This window comes from Capra hircus, chromosome 1 (assembly GCF_001704415.2).
Source record: "Capra hircus breed San Clemente chromosome 1, ASM170441v1, whole genome shotgun sequence".
NCBI classification, from domain to species: domain Eukaryota; kingdom Metazoa; phylum Chordata; class Mammalia; order Artiodactyla; family Bovidae; genus Capra; species Capra hircus.
The window spans coordinates 87,563,345-87,588,009 of NC_030808.1; the positions used below are offsets into that span (position 1 = coordinate 87,563,345).

General features: G+C 36.8%; 1 protein-coding gene across 2 annotated transcripts in view; it reads right to left on the reverse strand.

Annotated features, from left to right (window-relative positions):
- The window catches only part of PIK3CA (phosphatidylinositol-4,5-bisphosphate 3-kinase catalytic subunit alpha), an 84,930-nt gene that overhangs the window by 32,620 nt on the left and 27,645 nt on the right, over positions 1-24,665 (reverse strand). The window contains exons 1-2 of one of the 2 annotated variants that reach the window (XM_005675289.3): positions 12,421-12,512; positions 331-758 (exon numbers count right to left, since the gene is read on the reverse strand). In XM_005675289.3, the coding sequence (XP_005675346.1) occupies positions 331-682 (352 nt within the window). In that variant the 5' untranslated portion in view covers positions 683-758; positions 12,421-12,512. Of the gene's footprint in view, positions 1-330; positions 759-12,420; positions 12,513-24,665 lie in introns of those variants that run through there. The other variant, XM_018047551.1, reaches the window with a different exon arrangement.

Consider the following 24,665-nt stretch of genomic DNA (forward strand, 5'->3'; position numbering starts at 1 on the left):
ATACGATATGCTCAGTAATTTGGAGCAAAAGTAGCAAACATTATTATCAATTATTTTTTAGAAAACAAAACTGGGATATAACAAATATAAATCATCCCTCATTCCCTCATATGATACTTCTTAAAGAAAACTTTACAGAATAATACCAAGGTGTTAAAAATAGTCCCTTAGCCTAACAGTCAAAAAATACTTTAGAATTGTAATGACTTTTATTTTGAAATCTATTTAACCAGTTCAGACAAAATATTTTATTAATGAGAAAACAGTTAAGCTGCATAGTTATTTGCATTTAGAATGGGATGACAATGCCATTTCAAAATTTTATCATACCAATTTCTCGATTGAGGATCTTTTCTTCACGGTTGCCTACTGGTTCAATTACTTTCAAAAAGGGTTGAAAAAGCCGAAGGTCACAAAGTCGTCTTGTTTCATCAAAAAATTCTTCCCTTTCTGCTTCTTGGGTAACACTTACGAAAATGTAAGAAGATTCATCTTGAAGAAGTTGATGGAGAGGGTATTTTCTTGCTTCTTTAAATAGTTCATGCTTTATAGTTATTAATGTAGCCTCACGGAGGCATTCTAAAGTCACTATCATCCCATTTGGTAGTAAACATTCTACTAGGATTCTTGGGGGCATCAAGTGGATGCCCCACAGTTCACCTGATGATGGTCTTGGAGGCATTGTTCTGATCCTTTACAAGTTTTACATATAAAAGTACTTTAAGGAATTAGATGTGTGGCTGTCCCAAAGCAGAAATCTAAATCAAAGAAAGAAAAAGTATGTTAAAGGAGGAACCATCAAAGAATACACTTATGGCATTACTAAATGTAAAATTTCATTTTCTGTAGTTTGAAATGATTAGAGTAAGTAATTATAGTTCATCTTGTATTATTGTTCCTAACTAGGCTAAAAGATGGCTTTCCTGGTAGCCCAGACAATAAAGAATCTGCCTGCAATGCAGAAGAGACCTGGGTTAGATCCCTGGTCTGGGAAGATGCCCTGGAGGAGGACATGGAAACCCACTCCAGTGTTCTTGCCTGGAGAATCCCCATAGACAGAAGAGCCTGGTGGGCTACAGTCCATGGGGTTGCAAAGAGTCAGACGCAACTGAACGACTAAGCACAGGCTAAAAGAATTGATTCCAAACCAGAAATTAGAAAAAACAATTACTTGCACTTAATTTAATAAATTCATTCAATGAAAAAATTCTTATTTGAATGGATTTTTAAGGTTAGATCTTATCAAGACAGAGCTGGACCTATGGAGAGAATAAATAGTAAGCTGCAATTGAAACAAAAATTCCCATTATATATCATTCTTTTCTATTTTATGGAACAACAGAATTTGGCCTGGAAAGGACCTTTTAGACCATGATTCCACTGTTCTTAAAGATGAGTAAAGTAAAGGCTTTTAGGCAAGAATAATGAAATGGCAACCCACTTCAGCATTCTTGCCTGGAAAATCCCATGGACAGAGTAACCAGGCAGGCTACAGTCCAAGGGGTTGCAAGAGTCAGACATGACTTAGCAACTAAACCACCACCACCACTGTTTTTCTTTTAAAGATGAGTAAAGGCCAGAGAAGTCAAATCCTTTTCCTTTTACACTACTACCTCTACTCTGTGGTAACTAGAATTTACACAGTTTAGTATTTTTTCTTTAAGAAAGAAAAATCTTTGTAATTTCCTTTTTTTGTATTGATTATTGTCTAAGTGATACCTTTGATGATTCTGTCTTTATAATTTAGTTATATATTCAGTATAATAAAAAGTGTCATCAATGCATTTCCTTGAGATAGGATGATTAATTTGCAATGATCCATCCCTTTTACCAAAAAGTAGTAGTGTTAGTCGCTCAGTCATGTCCAACTCTTTGCAACCCCATGAACTGGAGTCTGCCAGGCTCCTCTGTCCATGGGATTCTCTAGGCAAGAATATGGAGTGGGTTGCCATTCCCTTCTCCAGAGCATCTGTTCAACCCAGGGATGGAACGTGGGTCTCCCGCATTGCAGGCATATTGTTTACTGTATGAGCTACAGGAAGTCCCACGGAGCACAATTTTATTTCTTGTGGTTTATATTTTGTTATTCAGTAAGCTAAACTATAAAACTATAAGAAAAAAATAAGGTCAGAGATATTAAGAAAATAAAAAAGAAATAAAAGTTAAGCCAGAGGAATGATTCAAAAAACCCCAGACAACTTACTGTATTCAATTACTCTATCAGGCACTACAGACAACAGCTATAAATGACCCTATTCACCAACAATGTATTGGTGTCCCCAGGACCATGTTAGGTACTGGGAATATGATGATGAATAAGACAGGCAACATTGAGAGTGTGAAGGTTATGTGTATGCTGGTGTGGGGTAAAAAATTCACACGTATAAAACAGGGGGAAAAGAAAACCTCTCATGAAGAAGTACCAGGTGCTTATAAAAGTACATACAGTGGTCACCTAACTTAATGGAAGTTGGAATGAGGCAGTTTTCCATAGAAGGTAACATATAAACTAAATTCTTTAAGGATAAGCAGGAGTGGAACACACGCAGTGATAAAGAGGTGAAGAGCAGGATATACTTAATCCAGAAACTGTCTGACTCCTTTATTTAGTATAAGCCAGTATCTAATTCATCAACAAATTGTGTTAATTCTATATCTTGAATTTCTTAATGTCTTGGGTCAGTCCACTACTACTTCTTGTCTGGACCACTGCAAAGACCTAAACTGTCTTACTACATCTACATTGAAAGTGAAGTCGCTCAGTCGTGTCCGACTCTTTGCGACCCCGTGGACTGTAGCCCACCAGGCTCCTCTGTCCATGGGATTCTCCAGGCAAGAATACTGGAGTGGGTTGCCATTTCCTTCTCCAGGGGATCTTCCCGACCCAGGGATCGAACCCAGGTCTTCCACATTGCAAGCAGACACTTTAACCTCTGAGCCACCAGGGAAGCCCCTTACAATTCCTCTTTCTCCACACAGCCTATGAAACCTAGAGAGAGCAATAGGATCTATTTTGATTAGACGTTTTTGCAGTACCCATTCTCAGCTGCAAACAAGTGTTTATGGTATGCTTCAGAGTTTTAACACATAGAGGAGGAAATGAGGAGTAAAATAGCAGGAATTTCAAGCCCTCTCCCTACCTCTGGAAATACAGAGATCAGTTGAGACAATAAGGAATGTACAATTTTTTAAAAAATACTTGAAAATATCTTCTTCAAATTTATAGGAGACTCACCGAGGTTATAGGATTTAAAATATAATTATCCTATTCTCTATACTTTCAAAAGAAAATTCATTGGCTAGTAAGAAAACCAGATGGATCAATCTGAGAGCATAATTATAGAAATGAGTTAGGCTACGCTTTTAAAAAACACACACAAAAAATTTGAAAAATGCAAGGGGAAATGCCAAATGATTACTTTTAAGTGATGATCTGCCTGCAGAAAAAAGTTCAAATAAAAACAAAACCAAACCACAAACCATACCAAAACAGCAGCTGTGTTTATAGTTTTCTTTGTTGAATGGCACTAACAGGTCTATGTTATGGAATCATGAGGGCAACTATTTTATATAATAAATAACAATTCCCATATGTTTCCTGAGAACTAGCCAAAGAGAAGTCTAGTACCCAAGAGATCACTGATTCTAATCCTTATTCTACTTTAGTATATTCATGGGCAATTAACAACTATGAAATACTTGAGACACACCCTTCTCATTAAGAGAATAAATGTGATCATAGCCATAAAATACTGGAAGATCCTGGAAAGCAGGCACTGGTCCACACTGGTAGTACTCTATAGGAGGGAGAGGAAGCTAACTTTCTTATTTGTCCTCTTACCCCAGGCCTTATTCTGTTCAAACCATCACCTCAGAGCTCACAAGAACAGAAGTGTAGAAGAGACAAATGGAGCTAACACTCACTATTTAGTAGATATCTTGCACTTATGCATGCAATAACCCTTTTGGGGTAAGTAATAAACATTTTACATATGAGAAAACTGAGGGTCAGAGAAGTAAAGTTATTTGCCACCAGTAAACATTAAATATTTTGAATACAGGTCTACATGACTTGGAAGTACACATTATAACCATACAGTTATGGCAGGAATATTCACTGGTGGTGAATAACGGTGAATAAAAGAACAGGCTCTGAAGTTACACTGCATGCAGATTCTGTCTGCCTTAGTTAATAGTTGTATGGCCTTAAGCAGTTCAATTCATCTCACCAAACCTTCTATCACCACCACCACCCCCACCCTGGCCCCCTGCCCCAATCTGTTAAGTTGGGATAATAGCATATACTTCATCGGACCATGGTATTGATGAGGTAATAGATGAAAACCATGTAAGCAAAGAGACTGGCACACTGTAAGCACTCAAAAAATGTTAAATATAATTAGCAAACCCGTCAAGTATACCCATAGTATCTTTTCAAGTTTTTATGAATTATTCAAGAATGGCATCTGTTAGTGATAGGAAAAAGAGGACTGGGTTCTTTTACAGAGGGGGGCAAGTAAACAAGAAGTTTCAGCTTCACAAAGCAGTACCAGAGTCAAGCGCTGAAGCCTGAAGGCCGAGCTGGAAACGTAAGACTCAAAGATGAATTTGGAACAGTACCGAGTGGCTCAGATGCTGGGATTTTTGCAACTGTGGCTTGTTCCCCAGACCCCATGTATCCCTATTTAATTAGTACAGCTATTTATGGCTTAGGTGTGAGGAATCCCTGGCTTAATTGCCCTTTTTGGAGAAATACTTGTTTGTGCCAGGTTCTAGGTTAAATAGTATGAAAACAATGGTAAATAGATGCTTTCTCTTTGGTTGTTGAGTTTGTTGGGGAAAGACAAGACCCAGCAACAACTTTAACAATGGAAAATTGTTATAAGGCAGAATAGGAACTTTGGAAAAGTCACAAGAAATCTCCAACTGCCTGAGGAGGCTAGGGAAGGAAGGCATCAGGGAAGCTTATTTACAGCATTACAGATTAATAGGGATTTTGTAGAGAAGTGGCTTGGACATGGGGCAGCTAGGTGAAGAAGGAGTTTTAGACAGCTATAAAAGTGTGTGTACAGAGACCATGAAAAAAATGCAGCCTTTACCAGCAATACAAATTTGATTTTTTTACTACTTGAGTATGAAATGCATGGAAATAGGTAGGATATGTGATAATGAAGGAGGACTGAGAGATGCACCGGGACACAAGAAAAGTGGACAGACTCCAAGTGAAGGAGTTTGAATTCTATGTAGTATACTCTAAGTAAAAGGGAGTCTCTAAGTATTTTGAACAAAAGAATACCATAACATTTTTTCACGATTTTTAAATTCATATTTCTTAAAGTTTTATTTTCAAATAAATGATATAATCAATTAAACAGTAAACCAAGGTGTAAAAACACACCTTTAAGGACAAAATATGCAGCAGAATTGAACAGCAGAAAATAGTCTCAGACTCTCCATTGTCATTTGACTTTTATAGCAAAAGGTTTCTTAATTCAATGGGCAATTCAGTATTTGGAACACCAGATGTGCACTCTTCCAGCCAAAAAGACAATGACATTTTGACAGTTTGGTTTTTAACTCCTTAACTGAACGCCTTTCTCCATTTATATTAAAATGGTATTTCCAGATTTTCTAATTTAAGGCAAGAGTTGTCCAACTATGGCCCTAGGCTAAACCCAGCTAATCACCTGCTTTTTGTAAATAAAGTTCAACTGAAACACAGCCAAGAAACCACGTTTATGTACCATCAACGATGCTTCCGCACAAAAACAGTACAGTTGAGCAGATGCTACAGAGACCATGTGGCCTGCAAAATCGAAAATATTTACTATCTGGCCTTTTACAGAAGAAGTCTGCTACCTCTGAAAACATGTCAGAATTACTTGATATCAACTAGAGAATTTTCTAAATATACACTGGCTAATAAGTCATCCCAATCCTGCCTTTGCAACCTCAATCCCACACTTCCAATCTAAATATTCTGAAAACAAAGAGATTAATGTTATGTCCGATTCTTTAGGACCCAGTGGACTGTAGCCTACCAGGCTCTTCCCTCCATGGGATTCTCCAGGCAAGAGTACTGGAGTGGGTTGCCCTTTCCTTCTCCAAATGTTAAGCCAGTCAAGTTAAAACCTTAAAACACTAAAGTACCTTATAAGTCACCTAATTAAAGTTCAGTAGCAATTTTCAGTGTTAGGAGCTCACCTATCTGATACAGAAGTTTCTGTGAAGCAATTCTAAAGTTATTCCTAAAGGTTGTTATTCTTACACTTCTTTATTCCAACAGTCTGCCTTCTACCTCTTCACATATTGACAAAGACTTAAAATTTTCCCTAGTTCTTTTAACCCCAATTCCTTTAACCATAATTCAAGTGAGACAGCTTGCTGTCTTCTTTGCCATCACTGGATGTATTTTTCTGCTGAAAATATTCACCTTGAAATGCAGCAACTAACATCTAGTACAATACTCTACAGTCAATATCATGGAGGCAGAGTACAGATAACTGTTAGTTAACTGTGGATTATAAGTCTATATACACTGGCTAAGATAGCAGAGACTTTCTAACTTAAAATATAGAGAGAGCATATCTTATATATTTTAAATTTTAATTTCAGAAGTATCTTATGTTTAAAAATTATTTGCTTCTAAAATATCAATGCTATATCTGCTTCAGAAAATCACTAAAAATAAGGAAGCTATTTTGTTGGTAGAGTCATTATGGAGAACAGTATAGAGGTTCCTTAAGAAACTAAAGACAGAGCTACCATATGACCCTGCAGTCCTACTCCTGGGCATATATCTGGAGAAAAGCATGATATAAAAGGATACATGCATCCCAACGTTCATTGCAGCACTGTTAACAACAGCCAATAGCCAAGGCATGGAAGCCACCTAAATATCCATCAATAGAGAAATGGATAAAGAAGAAGTGGTACATATAAACAATGGAATATCACTCAGACATTAAAAAGAATGACATAATGCCATTCACAGCAAGATGGACGCACGGACCGAGAGAGTGTCATACTGAGTGAAGTTAAGTCAAAGAAGAGATACTGTGTGACATCCCTTATATGTGGAATTGAAAAAGAAATGATACAAATGAACTTAGAAAACTGAAAGAGACAGACTTCAAGAACAAAATTCTGCTTCTCAGTGGGAAGAGATACTTAGGGACTTTGGGATGGACATGTACACACTGCTATATTTAAAATGGATAACCAACAAGGATCCACTGTATAGCATATGGAACTCTACTCAATGTTATGTGGTCAGCCTGGATAAGAGAAGGGTTTGGGGGAGAATGGATACATGTAGATGTTGGCTGAGTCCCTCTGCTGTTCACCTGAAACTATCACAACATTGTTAATTGCCTATACCCCAATACAAAATGAAAAGTTAAGAAAAAAAAAGAAAGCTATCTTGAAGTATACACTTGCAAATTTAGGGGATATCTATATTGACTCTGCTGCTACTGCTGCTGCTGCTGCTAAGTTGCTTCAGTCGTGTCCGACTCTGTGAGACCCCATAGACAGCAGCCCACCAGGCTCTGCCGTCCCTGGGATTCTCCAGGCAAGAACACTGGAGTGGGTTGCCATTTCTTCCTCCAATGCATGAAGGTGAAAAGTGAAAGTGAAGTCGCTCAGTCGTGTCTGACTCTACTGTAGCTTAATCACGTTATGTGTGCTCGGTCGCTCACTTGTGTCTGATTCTTTGTAACCCCCTGGATTGTGGCCTGCCAGGCTCCTCTGTCCATGGGATTTCCCAAGCAACAATACTGGAGTGGGTTGCCATTTCCTTCTTCAGGGGATCTTTCTGACCCAGGGATTGAACTCACATCTCCTGTGGCTCTGGCAAATTGGCAGGTGGATTCTTTACCACCGAGCCACCTGAGAAGCCCAGATGGCCACAATTTGCTACAACAGGCACCCTGTATTTTCTAGATATATATACATGTCCCACAAATACAGAAGCTGCATAAATGCTGAATGACCAAAGGTTTTACATTTTTTATAACTGATAGATTTAACATGTTATCTGATTTAACTAATACATAAACAAATGTGTATCTACTTAGACATATACTGACAAGATATTTTCCACCCCATTCTCAGATAAGTCAATAGAGAAACATTAGTTTTGTGGCTAACTCAGTTGCCAAAGTTGCATCTCAGCTGCATCTATTTGCTCATAAACTGGAAATTTTATGCTCTTCTGTTTTAAAAATATTACAAATCAATCTTTAATTTATTTAGAACAAGAGAACAAAAACTTGCCTCTACACTTGCTACAGAAATAACATGACCAAAATCTCAATAATTCCATGGTCTGATTACTCTCTTTAATATTTACTTTCAGAGTTAATTACTTCCTTTCTTAATGTTAGTCAGCTTCTTACATGTATGTCTGTAATCGTACCTTAATATGTTATTATTAAAATTATCTACATCCATGTTAGACTTCCTGATAGACCATGAACTTTTCCAGGATAGGGTTTTTATTTGGGTCACTATACTCTTAGAGCATAAATGAGTAAGTAGGAAAACTAATATGTTGAAATTATCCCAGGGAAAATGTAACAAAGGCCTAAACAAAAAAGTGGTAGCAATTAGTAAAAAGCAAAAAAAGAGATAGATGAAGATACCTTGTAAAGGAAAATCAAAAGCACTGAGAGACCATTTGGATTTGAGGGATAAGAAGAGTAATTTTAAACATTTCACTGCAGAGGTTATGCAGGCATGAGAAGCAAGCGTTTTTAGTACAATTATTCTGAGTCCCAGTTAGGGCCTCTAAAATTCTCTTCCTCTAAGAGTCACTGAACTGTTGTTGAAGTGAGTCCAAAGGCACAGCTGTAATATATGCTAGCTCTGGAAGGATGCATATAATCCATTTCTTTCAAAGTGCTATCCTTCACTGACCTTTATATGCAGATCATGAGAAAACAGATCTAACATTCTTTTAGTGATTAAGAGAATATCAGGTTGGAAAATCAAGTTCTCATGACCAGGATATAGAAAATTTAAATTCCTGTAGAAGAGAATGCAATTCATTTTCACTATTAAATGTGTAGTGCTATAAAAAAGGTGTTATAACACTACATTTCAGAGATTTAATGCATTATATAAGATGTGCTTAGTTGCTCAGTTGTGTCCGACTCTGTGACCCCATGGACTGCAGCCCGCCAGGCTCCTTTGTCCATCGGGATTTTCCAGGCCAGATTACTGGAGTGGGTTGCCATGCCCTTCTCCAGGGTATCTTCCCAACCCAGGGATTGAACCCAGGTCTCCTACATTGCAGGCGGATTTTTAACTGTCTCGGCTACCAGGGAATTCTTCAGGCCAGAATACTGGAGTGGGTATCTGTTTCCTTCTCCAGGGGATCTTTCCAACCCAGGAGAAGATCCTAGGTCTTCCTGAGATCAAACCTAGGTCTCCCACACTACAGGCGAATTCCTTACCAATTGAGCCACCAGGGAAGTCCATTATATAAGATAAGCATTCCCTAACGTGAGGTCCACAAACAGGTTTAGGAAGGGTTTTGCTCATAGATTTTTAAAATAATGACAACATCTAGGTCAAGAATATCTATACTGATATAGACTTTTGATTATCAATAAAAATGAACAAGAACTTTAAAGTGGTTAAAAGAATCCAGTGTGAGAGGCAGAATCAAATGTGCTAAACATAAAAGGCATTAATAAGGTGAAATATAGATTAATAAATCTTGAAATCTGAGAATTTGATCTCAGATTATTGAATTATGAATTTTCAAATTTTATACAGATAAATGAAGAAAACATAACAAATCTCAAAATATAGTACTAATTTCCCCAATCTGAACTTACAAAAATTCAAATTTTAGTGTGACAGGATAAATTAAAATTGCTTAAAATTTAAGCTCAAAAGTAACTAAATACTAACTAACAGAGGTGAAAATCAGAAGGACAAGATTATGAAGTAAATATAGTTAAACAATGTGGAAAATACAATAAGAGATATTTCATAGTAACACACAGTTTAATAGGACAAATGATTCCATAGTGATGTAGCTTTCCAGGAAATATTTTTCTTATCTTTGTGATGAAGTCAAAACAGATTATCATAGCTTCACATACAACAAGCAGCAGGCAGTCAGAAGTAAACTGCAAATCAGGTAACTCTATAAATCCCACTTACTTTTCAGATGAAGACAGCTGTATTTGGTTAAATTACTATTCTGAAATGTAGAACTAAAAGAATGACTAATACTTCAAATAAAAAATACATTAACAGTTTGCCTTGTTTTTCCAGTTGTATAAAATAGTAAATTCTAGTTCTTTGATTCCTCTTTATAAACCAGGCCACCTTGTGACTAACAGCAAGCACTGGTAAGACAGGTGGACAGCATTAGGAGCACCCCCTTCTGCCCAAAAGGAAGCGCAAAGCTAACCATTCCATAAAGAGAATCCAACCCTGACTGCAGCCTTAACATCTTAACACCTGTAGCAAATGAGTAACGAAGGGACCAGAAACATTTTAGAAACCTCTACATTTTTTCAGTGATGCTATTATTCAGTATTTAGTAGCAAAGAGAACATATATGAAACCAGTCTTGTTCTAACAGCAGAGCAGAAATGGTCTAAACTGAAGGTTTTCCTTTGGTTCAGGTCACTACTCCATCACCCTCAGCATTACTGACCTTATGGAGAACTCTGCAATTACTAAGACTTCCTCAGGAAATTTTGGGCAGTTCCTTATTAGCACCAAGTGAAAAAAAAAAAAAGTTACTACCTCATAGTGATGTTGTAATAATTAAATAAGATAACACATGTTAAAAAATCTTAGCATAGTGCTTGGAACATAAAAATTCAATAGTTTCCCTCTCTCTTATCTGTAAGATCAATGCTTATCAATGCCTTTCTGTCCAGAAAGGGACAGAACTTTATTGTTTCAGGTCTAGTGTAAGAAGATGATAGATATTTAAAAAGATATTTTTTGATGCAGAATAATTTTATTGATATATTTGGTATCTGAACAGATGTCTCTGTCCTCATCTTTATATTTGTCTCTATTCTTATTCAAACATGAAATCCCTGAAGGGTGAAGCCTATATCTGTTTAACTCAGTCTGTACACTCTCACAAGAGCACAAGCATCAAATGGTCATCTGACACATTCCAACAATGACAAAACACAAGAGATTATTCTAAAAAAGCAGATGGAAATAGAAAAAACTGTTATTTTAGAATCATACTATACATTATTTGTAAAATCTATTTCTTTAAGTTTATACATGAAATTATATTGGTTTTCTTATTTAAAGAAAAGGGAAAAATTGCAAAAATACAACTCATGATAACAAGTATTTTTGGCTTTTTGGACTGAAAAAATAATGACCAGTGAGGAAAAGCAAGTAGTAAAGAGGAATGAAACAGACTATACTATCAAATTTCTCTTCATGCTAAAATAAATGCCTTTTAATCATATCTGAATTGACCGGAAATAAGCAGGGATGATGGTGATCTTTTGGGTTAAAAACCAACAATACAGCTCATGTACATTTAGTAAGATACTATTTAGTTCACAGAAGCAATACTTAAAGGCTGTATTATTTGGTATAATAGGGTGATTTTTTTAATGAGAAAAAAAGATACTTTTGGTGAAAAATGGTTAAAAAGTAGTATCTTTTATATAAAGAGAGAAACAGCTCTATGATATTTAAGTTTGACAGCTATATCTCCATTTAAGGGTTTAGAGTATACTCCAACACAACAGTGAAAATAGAAGCCTAATCATGCACGAATGCCTCCATGAAAATTCAACCAATATGAGATCAGTGAAGAGACCAGCCCAGTAAGGAAGCATCACCCACTATAAGAAAATGCAAAATATGGAGGGGTTCTAGAAATGTTACTCCAATTTTCTACAAAGCAAAAATTTCAGCCCATGAAAGATGAAGAGAAAAGGTCCTAAAAGTTTAATCTTTTACACCAAGTCAAAGTTTATAACCAAAAAATGGGGCTCACAGTACTTTCTAATTTCCCTTTTCAGACGAGATCGGACACAGTCAGGGTGGTACGGCCACAGACTCTAATTTCCCTTTTCAAATGAGACTCATGTCCCATATATTTAAGGAAGACCACAAGAGTACATCATCCAGGGCCCATCCAGAGAAATTCATTAAAGAGTTTAAAAATGTCCTGAGTAAACATCTTAATCAAATTAAAACATCTAGTAAAAGGTAACACTAGCAATGTGTCTTTTAGCGTTGACTTGATTCTTTTTAAAGACCTGTAATAAGCTGAAGGCAAGATGTTTCCATAAGTCATCAGGAATGAGAACTTCTCTTTCTAAAGTTCATCACCTGGTCTTTCCTCTTTCATTTTTGTTTCTCTCTGGTTTAGCATAATGCCTTCACAAGACTTTCCATAGCTTTAAATACCTCAACAGTCTTTCAAGCTCTCCCTCTACTTCGGGTGAGGATGGATGAACTTCTGGAAAACATCTGCTTCACACTGTTCCTCTTTGTCTTTCTTCTCTTTATCAAGAATGAACAGCAGGCAGATTCTTTATTGTCTGAGCCACCAGGGAAGCTCTTTGTGTCCACAGAGAAAGAGAGAGAGAGAGAGAAACCTAAATCCCCAAATAGTAAATTTTCACTCTAGTTTGATCCAATAAAGTTGGAGCTAGCAATTTTGACTGGGGATACTAGCAGACAATATATTCACCTAAATGCTTCCAGATATATCTCATTGAAAATCTCTGCACAGCATTATTTTCATTTTTGGTCAACTCAAAATTTATTCAAATTTTACAGATTTATACTATCTGTCACAAGCCCAAACTTATCTAGAAGACCGAATAAGTGGCCAATCATAAAGCTTCAACATGGTCTACAGTTTCCAACGGATTTCTCTATCTCCTAAGTTTTATGCAATGTCATAAAACTTCAGCTATGGTATCTGCGTCTATATCATATACTACCACGCACAAATGACGAACAAAGCATATATTTATATATCATTGCTATAACTGGCTGTTGTAGGGACTATTTTCAAAATCAAATGACAAGGCCTAGCATGCACTGCAACGATCATGGTGGTGATTCTGCTAGTACTCACAGGCTAAGGAGAAAGTACAAATGGACTCTGCCAATTTCCTTTATAGCAGGAAAAGGGCCTGCTGCTAAGTGAATCAAATAAAAACATGAACGTAAAACTGCGGAGTACTTCTTGCATATGTGTATCAATCTTACACAGGGACCAGGACTGGTCTTCTGCTGTCATTTTAATTTTAGCATATATTCTGTGGAAATAGGTATAATTTAATAAACTTTTACTAAAAATACTAGGAAGACCTTACCTTTAGTTTCATTCATCTCAAGGCATACTCCCCAATGTTTGTACTACAAAATTAAGCATCAGCACAATACAGTGCCATGAAAACCTATTTTAGTTTTTAATTTAGATTTGATTTAGATTACACTGGGAAAATCTGACTGAAGATGTACTGCACAATCTTGGTTGTCATATCAATACACAGGTCCCTGCCATTTTTGTCTAGCTATTTATCTATGCTAGCTATTATCCTTTCGTCCCAATATCACAATCCCACCCTTTGTCCTTGAACTGATTACCTTTCTTGGAGGCCACTACTACAATCTCTTTAAGCATTCTTATTTTTATACCATACTTATTGATATATTACTGGCATTCTTACAAATAGATACAGAGCATAGAATGCAAAGGGCACTGGCTTTTATTTCATTAAATTTCACTTAAGATGATCATATAATGTTTATTTTTAATCTCTTATTCCACATACCAAATTTACTGGCCAAAACAAAAAGTCCCTCATTTTACCAAACTTAATCAAATAAATCCAGAGAGAGCTACTTGCAAATATGTTCCATTTTCTTCAAACTAAACTCTAAAAAAAGGTAAGATAGGTATTATTTGTTTAGTGAATACTACCCAAGTCTATCTACAGATAACAATACAGTTCAAGAGGAATGCTACAACACTGGATGGACGACATGAAATAGAGTAGAAACTTAATTTTAAAAGTGGCCTTTTTCAGTGATAAAGACCAAACAATAATACTATACTCTGTAGTAACTGCTTGCCATCTGGTCCATTTTCTGGCAGTAACAGAATACTTTAGTATTACACTAGCAATGCAGAGAAACTCCCCTGCAAGCAATTATTAACCAAGTTAGTAGTGATTTATGAGACTCCAGTATTTGCTCTCTAGTATAAAGGCTACTTCACTAAAGCAAGATTTGGAGTAATTTAGGAGAGCTGTCTGGCAAGCAAAGGAATACAGACCTTTCAGTGTGCAATCAGAGAGAAGGCAGCTTAATTTCAGCACAAGCATCCCCTCGTAGAGATGTAAAGACAAGCAGTCCTATGAGTGACAGCACAACAATGTGGAGTCATGTAAGCACAGATTTGCTTTTTAAAAACTCGATTTTTCAGCCAACACAATATAGGTAAGATATCTCAGAATCTATTCAATGATGGATTAAATAGATGCGTTTCACATTGCTCTTTCAAACATTTACTATTCATTTATACTTGATACAGTACAACGCACCAAGCAGCTGGGAAATCAGACTTACTATATACTTTAAAATGAGAGCAATGAGAATGACAAACTGAAGTGGGCGTGACTGTGTATAAACGGCAACACAAGGGATCAGTAAGTAGAATATTTCCATTTTATTCATTGCTGCTTAGTATGTCACCAGTCAACTCCCTGACACATAAAGTTAAACAATAAATTACCATATAAGTCAAAAAGTTAAAGCACTTTTTTAATCTGTATCAACTGACAAAACCTTGAAAACTGACTATTTAACATAAGTCATTAGATTATTATCGAACAACTGCTTCCCACATGATGATTCATTAGTTAATTTTGCTGAAGTTAAAATAAATGCACAGAGGGAGATAAAAGAAAGTTTGAAAAAGGGAACTTAGCTTAAATTCTAAACCTTCACTAGGGAGTACTATTATCTCAAGAAAAGGAATGATTGCAAAGTTTACAGTGAAGAGATAAGGGAAAGTTTCTAGGTTAAAGAGAGCCACTATAGGAGATATTAACAGAGACTTATGTGTATGTGCCCAATAACAATTATTAGAAGAATGGATACCTTGATGGAGAATCCTGATGTGGTGAAAATTCAGCAATAACAGCATCTATTATGGAACATAAATAGCACATTTAAACCTCTATCTCTTAAACTGCAAGATTAAGGTTAAACTGGAACATAAACTTTAACTTCACCTTGTTGTTGTTCAGTTGCTAGTTCAGTTTGGTTCAGTTCAGTTGCTCAGTCATGTCCAACTATTTGCAACCCTATTGACTGTAGCACATCAGGCCTTCCTGTCCATCACCGACTCCCAGAGTTTGCTCAAACTCATGTCCACTGAGTCGGTGATGCCATCCAATCATCTCATCCTCTGTCGTCCCCTTCTCCTCCTGCCCTCAATCTTTCCCAACATCAGGGTCTTTTCAAATGAGTCAGTTCTTCACATCAGGTGGCCAAAGTACTGGAGTTTCAGCTTCAACCTCAGTCTTTCCAATGAATATTCAGGACTGATTTCCTTTAGGATGGACTGGTTGGATCTCCTTGCAGTCCAAGGGACTCAAGAGTATTCTCCAAAACCACAGTTCAAAAGCATCAATTCTCTGGCACTCAGCTTTCTTTATAGTCCACTCTCACATCCATACATGACCACTGGAAAAACCATCGCCTTGACTAGATGGACCTTTGTTGGCAATGTAATGTCTCTGCTTTTTAATATGCTGTTTAGGTTGGTCATAACTTTTCTTCCAAGGAGCAAGCATCTTTTAACTTCATGGCTGCAGTGATTTTGGAGCCCCCCAAAATAAATTCTGTCACTGTTTCCCCATATATTTGCCATGAAGTGATGGGACCAAATGCCATGATCTCAATTTTCTGAATGTTGAGCTTTAAGCCAACTTTTTTTTTTCCGGCATCCTGTTGCATTTTAATGTATAATATTTGAGATACAAGCAAGGTACATCTAACGTTGTTATAAATAAGACAGATAAGTCATCAAGGGCTCCAGAGTGAACAGCATATTCATAACTTCCGTGCTTATCATCTTTGCTTTCTGGGTGTAATTTAATAAGATCATCAATTCAAAGAATGGTAATTGTCACTTCAGTTGCAAATTTCAAGCTCTTAACTTTAACTATGGTTGGTTCAAACATCCCTGCTTGTTTGTTGTAACAGGGTTGACCAAGCCAAGACCAATCCATTTTAGATTTTTTCGTTCTGGGTTAACCTGAGCCTCATTATGAAAAGCTCTTAATTTTGCAACCAGATCTGTGGAGTCTTGGGCAGCATTAACTGCCAGAGTATTAGGAATAACAAGAAGAGATCTTGCAAACTCCGCAATAGAGAGTTGTTCCCGGGAGCCCACGCTGGATGCTTAGTTCTCAAGGTAAATAGAAAGGGCCGCCTATACAGCACCCCCACCTGGGACCACAGACTTTGACTCCAAAACTCTCTTCACCACACAAAGGGCATCGTGTAAGGAGCGCTACATCTTGTCACAGATGAAATCATTAGCCCCACGTAAGATGACCGATTCAGAGGTACGAGCCTTAGTGCTATATAAAACAATAGCAACAGTCTTGTATCAATTCAGCCGTAGTAAGTCCATGAAGAAATTCACTTCTACTTACACAGGACATTCAGACAGGGAGGCAATGTCTAGACCATGGAGAAGAGATGAAATGGCAACTTTACCTCCATTTACAAGGGCACAGTATTGTTTTATCCCATGCATATAATTGCTCATATCACTGAAGGACTATAGCAGCAAATAAATGTGAAGTAAGCCAACTTTTTCACTCTCCTCTTTCACTTTCATCAAGTGGCTCTTTAGTTCTTCTTCACTTTCTGCCATAAGGGTAGTGTCATCTGCATATCTGAGGTTATTGATATTTCTCCCAGCAATCTTGATTCCAGATTGTGCTTCTTCTAGCCCAGCGTTTTTCATGATGTACTCTGCATAGAAGTTAAATAAGGAGGGTGACTATATACAGCCTTGACATACTCCTTTTCCTATTTGGAACCAGTCTGTTTTTTCCACGTCCAGTTCTAACTGTTGCTTCTTGACCTGCATACAGATTTCTCAAGAGGCAGGTCAGGTGGTCTGGTATTCCCATCTCTTGAAGAATTTTCCACAGTTTATTGTGATCCACACAGTCAAAGGCTTTGGCACAGTCAACAAAGCAGAAATAGATGTTTTTCTGGAACTCTCTTCCTTTTGATGATCCAGTGGATGTTGGCAATTTGATCTGGTTCCTCTGCCTTTTCTAAATCCAGCTTGAACATCTGGAAGTTCACAGCTCACTTTGAAGCCTCGCTTGGAGAATCTTGAGCATTACTTTACCAGCGTGTGAGATGAGTGCAATTGTGCGGTAGTTTGAGCATTTTTTGGCATTGCCTTTCTTTGGGATTGGAATGAAAACTGACCTTTTCCAGTCCTGTGGCCACTGCTGAGTTTCCCAAATTTGCTGGCATATTGAGTGCAGCACTTTCACAGCATCATCTTTCAGGATTTGAAATAGCTCAACTGGAATTCCATCACCTCCACTAGCTTTGTTCGTAGTGATGCTTCCTAAGGCCCACTTGACTTCTCACTTCAGGATGTCTGGCTCTAGGTGAGCGATCACGCCATCATGATTATCTGGGTCATGAAGATCTTTTTGGACAGTTCTTCGGTGTATTCTTGCCACCTCTTCTTAATATCTTCTGCTTCTGTTAGGTCCAGACCATTTCTGTCCTTTATTGAGCCCATCCTCGCATGAAATGTTCCCTTGGTATCTCTGATTTTCTTGAAGAGATCTCTGTCTTTCCCATTCTGTTGTTTTCCTCTATTTCTTTACACTGATCACTGAGGAAGGCTTTCTTAACTCTTCTTGCTATTCTTTGGAACTCTGCATTCAAATGGGTATATCTTTCCTTTTCTCCTTTGCTTTTCGCTTCTCTTCTTTTCACAGCCTTTTGCAAGGCCTCCTCAGACAGCCATTTTGTGTTTTTGCATTTCTTTTTCTTGAGGATGGTCTTGATCCCTGGCACCTGTACAATGTCACGAACCTCCGTCCACAGTTCATCAGGCACTCTGTTCATCAGACACTCAGATCTAATCCCTTGAATCTATTTCTCACTTCCACTGTATAATTGTAAGGGATTTGATTTAGGTCATACCTGAATGGTCTAGTGGTTTTCCCTACTTTCTTCAATTTAAGTCTGAATCTGGCAATTGCTAAGTCATGTCCAGCTCTTTGTGACTTCATGGACTGAATCGAGCCAGGCTTCCCTGTCTTTCAGTATCTCCCATAGTGTGCTCTAACTCCTGTCCAATTAATCAGTGATGTCATCCAACCATCTGATCCTCTGTTGCCCACTTTTTGTGCCCTCAATTTTTCCCAGCATCAGGATCTTTTCCAATGAGTCGGCTCTTTGCATCAGGTAGCCTAAATATTAGAGCGTCAGATTCACATCAGTTGTTCCAATGAATATTCAGGACTGATTTCCTTTAGGACTGACTGGTTTGATCTCCTTGCTGTGCAAGGGATTCTCAAGAGTCATTTCCAGCAACACTAAGAATCTCTATTATTGGAGAGTTGCTTTATGGTCTATATGATTATAACTTGACAGTCTCATACCAAGTTTGAGTGGTATATGAAAAAAGGCACAGAAAAAAGTTCTTTAAAATCTCTCCACTGTCACTATGGGAAATCAGAAATTTACTTGTCTGTCACAAAGTCCTCAAAACAATGAAGTACTTAAAAAAAAAGAAAAAAGTATGTTCTATTTTTATAGCATAATCAACAAAATCACAGTAACTATCTTATCATTAAAAAAAAAATCTAAAAACTTTTATATCTCTAGGAATCAGCTAATTAAAACCTGTCTGTGATTCCTTTGTTACAACTGACCTTACAAGGCTAGTGTTCTCACCCATCACTAGTCTACTCACAATAGTATCATTAGCACTAAGATCCAAATAACAGTGGTATATTTATGACTGCACTTCAGTTTCCACAAAAGCAAAATTCCGAGAAGAGTGTGAGTCATTATCCCCAGGGTAAAAAAAAATAATGTTTCTTTGGTCAGAATATGAAACTTATTACTGAAACTAGTAAGTTAGCCTAGAAATTCAATTTCTGAATAAAAGGAACAGAAAGTTTATTTCCTCTACTAGAACACTCCAAAACTAGCATAACTGTCCATCTGTCTGTTTCTGCTCTTCTCCATATCTGCTGTGTGGTGACAGAAAAAAACAACCTTTACTCTAGCTATTTTCAATACTGTTCTTTTGTTCTTCTGTCCTGTCAGGATGTCATTTCCCAGGACCAAAAAAAAGACACATACACTCAGGCGCTCACTCATACATCCTCTGCCTCTCTCACTGTTTGACCTACCTATCTGTAGAAATTCTGTAATAGATCTCACTATCAATTCCAAAGTTACTACAAGACAGTATGAGAACACTCTAAAAGTGACTATTTCTACAATGGTAATTGTCAAAAAGTTCCCAGGTTCGTATGTTACATTTTACTTTGAAATACTTTCAAAATTAGAAGATTAAAATTACAAAGTGAAGAAGCTATTAATATTATAAACAATTTAAAGTTTTCTCCCCAGATTTCCCCAATAAAAAGTCAAAATAATCTTTCTGTGATATTATTCTGGTCTCTCTATTTGCTTCTTTCATTGGTAACCCTTACTCAGCTTACTATGCAAATGTGGGGACTTTTCATGACATTCCCACTCTATCAATCTCCAAGGTTAGATAGAAACTTTGGAGATGTTTCTTGCATGAGGCCGTTTCCACCCACTAACCTGTCCTGAAACCCACCTTCTGTGTTTTTCTGGCCATCTTCTCCGTCACTGTGTGCTCAGTCGCTCTGACTCTTTGAGACCCCATGGACTGTAGCCAGCCAGGCTCCTCTGTCCACGGGACTTTTTTTCTCTCACTATTAGGTCCTAAAGAGTTTTCACATGGAACAATGATTTATTTATAATTCAATGAGCATTCATAAGCAACTGCTTTTTCTAAGATGTAATGAAAAGAATGTCTGACAGGTATAGTGGGCACAGCAGGTTAAGCGGGCAGCAGGAACTAAGGCAAGAAGCCCTGAAAGCATACACTGTTTAATCTCTCCCCTCCCCAATTCATTACCCAGTGTCACTAGCCACCTAAAACACATCTATCATACAATTACTCAGTCACAATAATATGATGAATCCCTAGTATCTACAGAATATAGCTCAAACTCAAGTCTCACAAATCATTACAACAATGCTCTGCCTCTACTCGCCCACTCTTTAACCACCCTCCAAACTCTAACCTCACTGGATCAATCTTTGTTCTTCCGTTTTCTTTGTATTTGTAAATAAAGTCCAGGATCTTTCTTCTGTGTCTATTTATTGCCATTTCAATTATTCCTCAAATTCAACCTAAATGTCTTCTTTCTAGTTCCTCACAGTCTCATTAAACTTGGCTTTCCATCCCAAATGAATTTGAGAATCATTTTGTTCAAAAACAAAGCTCAAAGCAAAAATTGGTCATATTTTGATTATGAATACTTGATTTATGCTTAGACAGTACTGACATTTTTACAAAATAATCTTCCTATACAAGTATGTATCTCCACTTAACTATTGTTCAGTGTTCCCCAGTAATAACATTTAAAATTGAATTAATTTAAAATTAATACAAAATTACATTTAAAACTGAATTGTTGTTTAGTCACCAAGTCATGACTGACTCTTTCGTGACACCATGGACTGCAGCTCACCAGGCTCCTCTGTCCATGCTATTCTCCAGGCAAGAATACTGTAGTGGGTTGCCATTTCCTTCTCCAGGGGATCTTCCTGACTGAGGGGTCAAACTCTAATCTCCTGCATTGGCAGTGAGATTCCTTATCACTGAGCCACCAGGGAAGCCTAAACTGAATTATAACTAACATACGATCAACTGCTTATATCTTAAATGTTAAGTTTGATGATTTTTAACTTTTTACATCTATGCAAACACCACACAAGATATTGACTATGTCTATAACTCCAGAAAGTCCCCTCATGTTCTTTTCCAATTAACTTCTCTGTCCCAATCACATTTTGATTTTTAATCCATTAATTGATTACTAATTACAGATTAGTATTTCTGGTTCTTCATATAAACTGAATCACATAGTATATACTCTTTTGAGATTTAGACATGCTGTTAATGTATCACTAGTCAGTTCTTTTAAATCATCAGTAGTACTCCAAAATATACTACAACTTGTTTGTTCATTCTCTAGTTGTTGAATATATGAGCTTATTCCAATTTTGGCTATGGACATTTTTACATCAGTTTTTACTGTGTTGTTTTAGTGGACATATATTTTTATTTCTCTTGGTAAATACTTAGAAGTGAAATGCTGGGTTCTACAAGACTGTTTATCCCTAAAAAGGCCTGCTTACAAAGTTGGCCCATAGTTAGCGTCTGGGAAAGTGGATCTTAGATACTGAGAGGATTATTCTCAACCCCTAACCGGTAAGAGTGGCTCACTGTGTCTGAGCTGTTTATGGAAACAATATGGTTTGCATCTAATAACCTGCTTTGTGTCTGGAATTTGGGTATGTGCTGGGCAGAGGGATGAACCTCTAAGGCTATACCTGTGCACTGAATCTCTAACAAGCTTTCCTGGTTGGATACACTTCAGCGTTGTCACAACTCTTCACTGGGGAAATTAAGGTACCTTGCATGACTGCACTGAGAGAAGTCCCTTGAAAGCTTTACCTGCTCTCCCCTGGATTTCTCCCCATGTGCCTTTTTCATTTGCTGACTGATCTCTGCATCCTTTGCTATAATAAATTACAGCAATGAGTATGACCACATGTGAGTCCTCTAAGCAAAACCACTGAACCTGGTCTTAGTGAACTTCTGACACCAGAGGTAAACGTTATGTTTAACTTTATAAGAAACTGCCTACCAGTTCTCCAAAGTAGTTGGTCACTTTGCATTCCCACCGGCAATAAAAGAGAGTTCCAGCTGCTCTACATACTCATAAATATTTAGTAGTATCAGTTTTTAATCTTGGCTATTCTAGTGGGTATCTGATATCCAGTGGGTAGTGATATTTCTACAAATAAACACACAATGATTTTAATTTGCATTTACCAATGACAAGTGATGTTTAAAATCTTTTCATATGTTACTGGCTATTTGTACATCTTCCATGAAATGTTTCGCATCTTTTCTTCATTTTTATATTAGGTAGCTGATTTTTTTAAATGTTGGTTTCAGATTCTTTATATACGCTGAAAATAAGTTTTTTATGTCACCTATAAATATTAAGAATATTTTTTCCATTCTGTGGTATGTCTATTCATCTTCCTATTGTCTTTTTATAACCAAAAATGTTAACTTTGATAGTCTTATTTATCTCTCCTTTATAATTAGTGCTTCCCATATTCTGCCCAAGAAATTTTTGCCGCCTCAGTAGAGTTTTAAAAGAGTTCTTTATGTAAGTTCTGTTATGGCGTATTAAGTTTATTTGTAGATAAATGATCTTTTTGTTAACTTTTGTGAATGAGTTCTTCTTTTCCATTATATAATTGGTTATTGTTCATATAGAATAAAACTATGGTTCATTTATATATTAATGTTATGATACCAAGAAATCATACAGAAAAAAACGAATAAAATGACTAAAGAGTCAAAGACTTTTTTGGTGAAAGTTCTTCCATAAACCAAACTGTAAGACCACTGGCAAACAGGGAAGATGTGTTTGCAACATATATGACAAAGGGCTAATTATTTTTCTTTCTTGTAATTTACAAATAGCTCAGAAGGGAAAAAAAGAATGATAATTGAGGCGAGGAATATTAAATTTAAGTGCCTACAGATAAACAAGCCAATTCTCACAGAACCTCAGAAAGGTTCAGGACAGGAAATACCCGGAACTATTAGAATTTCAGGTCTCCAACTTCACTTAACGTAGTCAATGACTTGCCAATCTTTCGGAAATCAGAAGGCATAGTTTCTGGAAAAAATAAACCCAAGAGACTGTGGACTGAAACAGATACAGAAATAGCAAAGAGTAAAGTTGTGAATAAAGCCAGAGGATAATGTGAAAGTTTAAATGTGATTCAAAGTTCTTTTCTTCAGTAAAGCTCTAAAACATAAGTAGTCCCACATAAGAGATAGTCCCACATAAGAGATAGTAGATTTTTCTCCAAAAAAGGATCCCAAACTGACTAACCTAGAGAAAGAGCATGACACTGAAGTATTTCCTAAAGCACAGTCCACCAACAAACAAGAGCCCTGACTCAAACAGAGAGCTTTTTATCAGCTTTTAATGCTTTTTAAATATGAATGACAGCCAAGGATCTTTATGTATTTGAGGGAAGCCTCCAAATATTAAAGACAGAGACCAAGATAAAAACAGGAGTGCTGAGAAACACTGAGAATGATGGGACAGAAGAAAATACTGAAGAAACTAATTAAAACATCCTCATGAAAGAGAAAATATTGCATCATTTAACAAGAAGAGGAACCAGTAAGAAAAAAAAGAGAGAATACGAGCTGAAAAGAAAATTCAATAGGCATTTAAAGTCAAGGCAATTTTCCAGAAGGCAGAATACAAAGAAAGATGAGTAATAGGGGGAAAGGTAAAAAACTAGAAAAAGCAATTCAGGAAGTCTAATATCTGACTTGAAGGAATTCCAGAAACAACAAAGAAAATGAAGATAAAATATAAAAAAAAAGTAAGGCAAGAAAATTTCCAAGAACTGAAGGATGTAAGTCTGCAGAAAGCAAGGACCTACTGAGTACACCACACAATAAAGGAAGAGACCCATACCAAGAGACAGTGCCATAAAATTTCATGGAACATAATAATAACCTCTAAAGACAAAAACAACCCCCTCAAGCCAAATAAATGATCAAGAGCCAGAATGGCATCTGATCACACAATAGCAAAACTGGATACCAGAAGACAGTAGAACAGCAATATTTAAAAAATTCTGACTAAAATGATTTTCAATCTATAGAGTTGTTCACTCATCTAAAATACCATATAATTGCAGGAAGAGATTATGGCATTCAGGTATGTAAAAATCTCAAAAAATTTACCCCTAAGTTATCCCTTTTCAACATTCAAAAAACTAAGATCATGACTTCTGGTCCCATTACTTCATGGCAAATAGATGGGGATACAATGGAAACTGACAGACTTTTATTTTCTTGGGCTCCAAGATCAATGCAGATGGTGACTGTAGCCATGAAATTAAAAGACACTTGCTCCTTGAAAGAAAAGCTATGACAAAACTAGACAGCATATTAAAAAGCATAAACATTACTTTGCCAACAAAGAAACATCCAGTCAAAGCTATGGTTTTTCCAGTAATCATGTATGAGTGTGAGAGTTGGACCATGAAGAAAGCTGAATGCCAAAGAATTGATGCTTTTGAACTGTAGTACTGGAGAAGACTCTTAAGAGACCCTTGCAAGGATATCCAACCAGTCCATTCTAAAGGAAATCAGTCCTGAATATTCTTCGGAAGGACTGATGCTGAAGCTGAAACTCCAATACTTTGGCCACCTGACATGAAGAACTGACTCACTGGAAAAGACCCTGATGCTG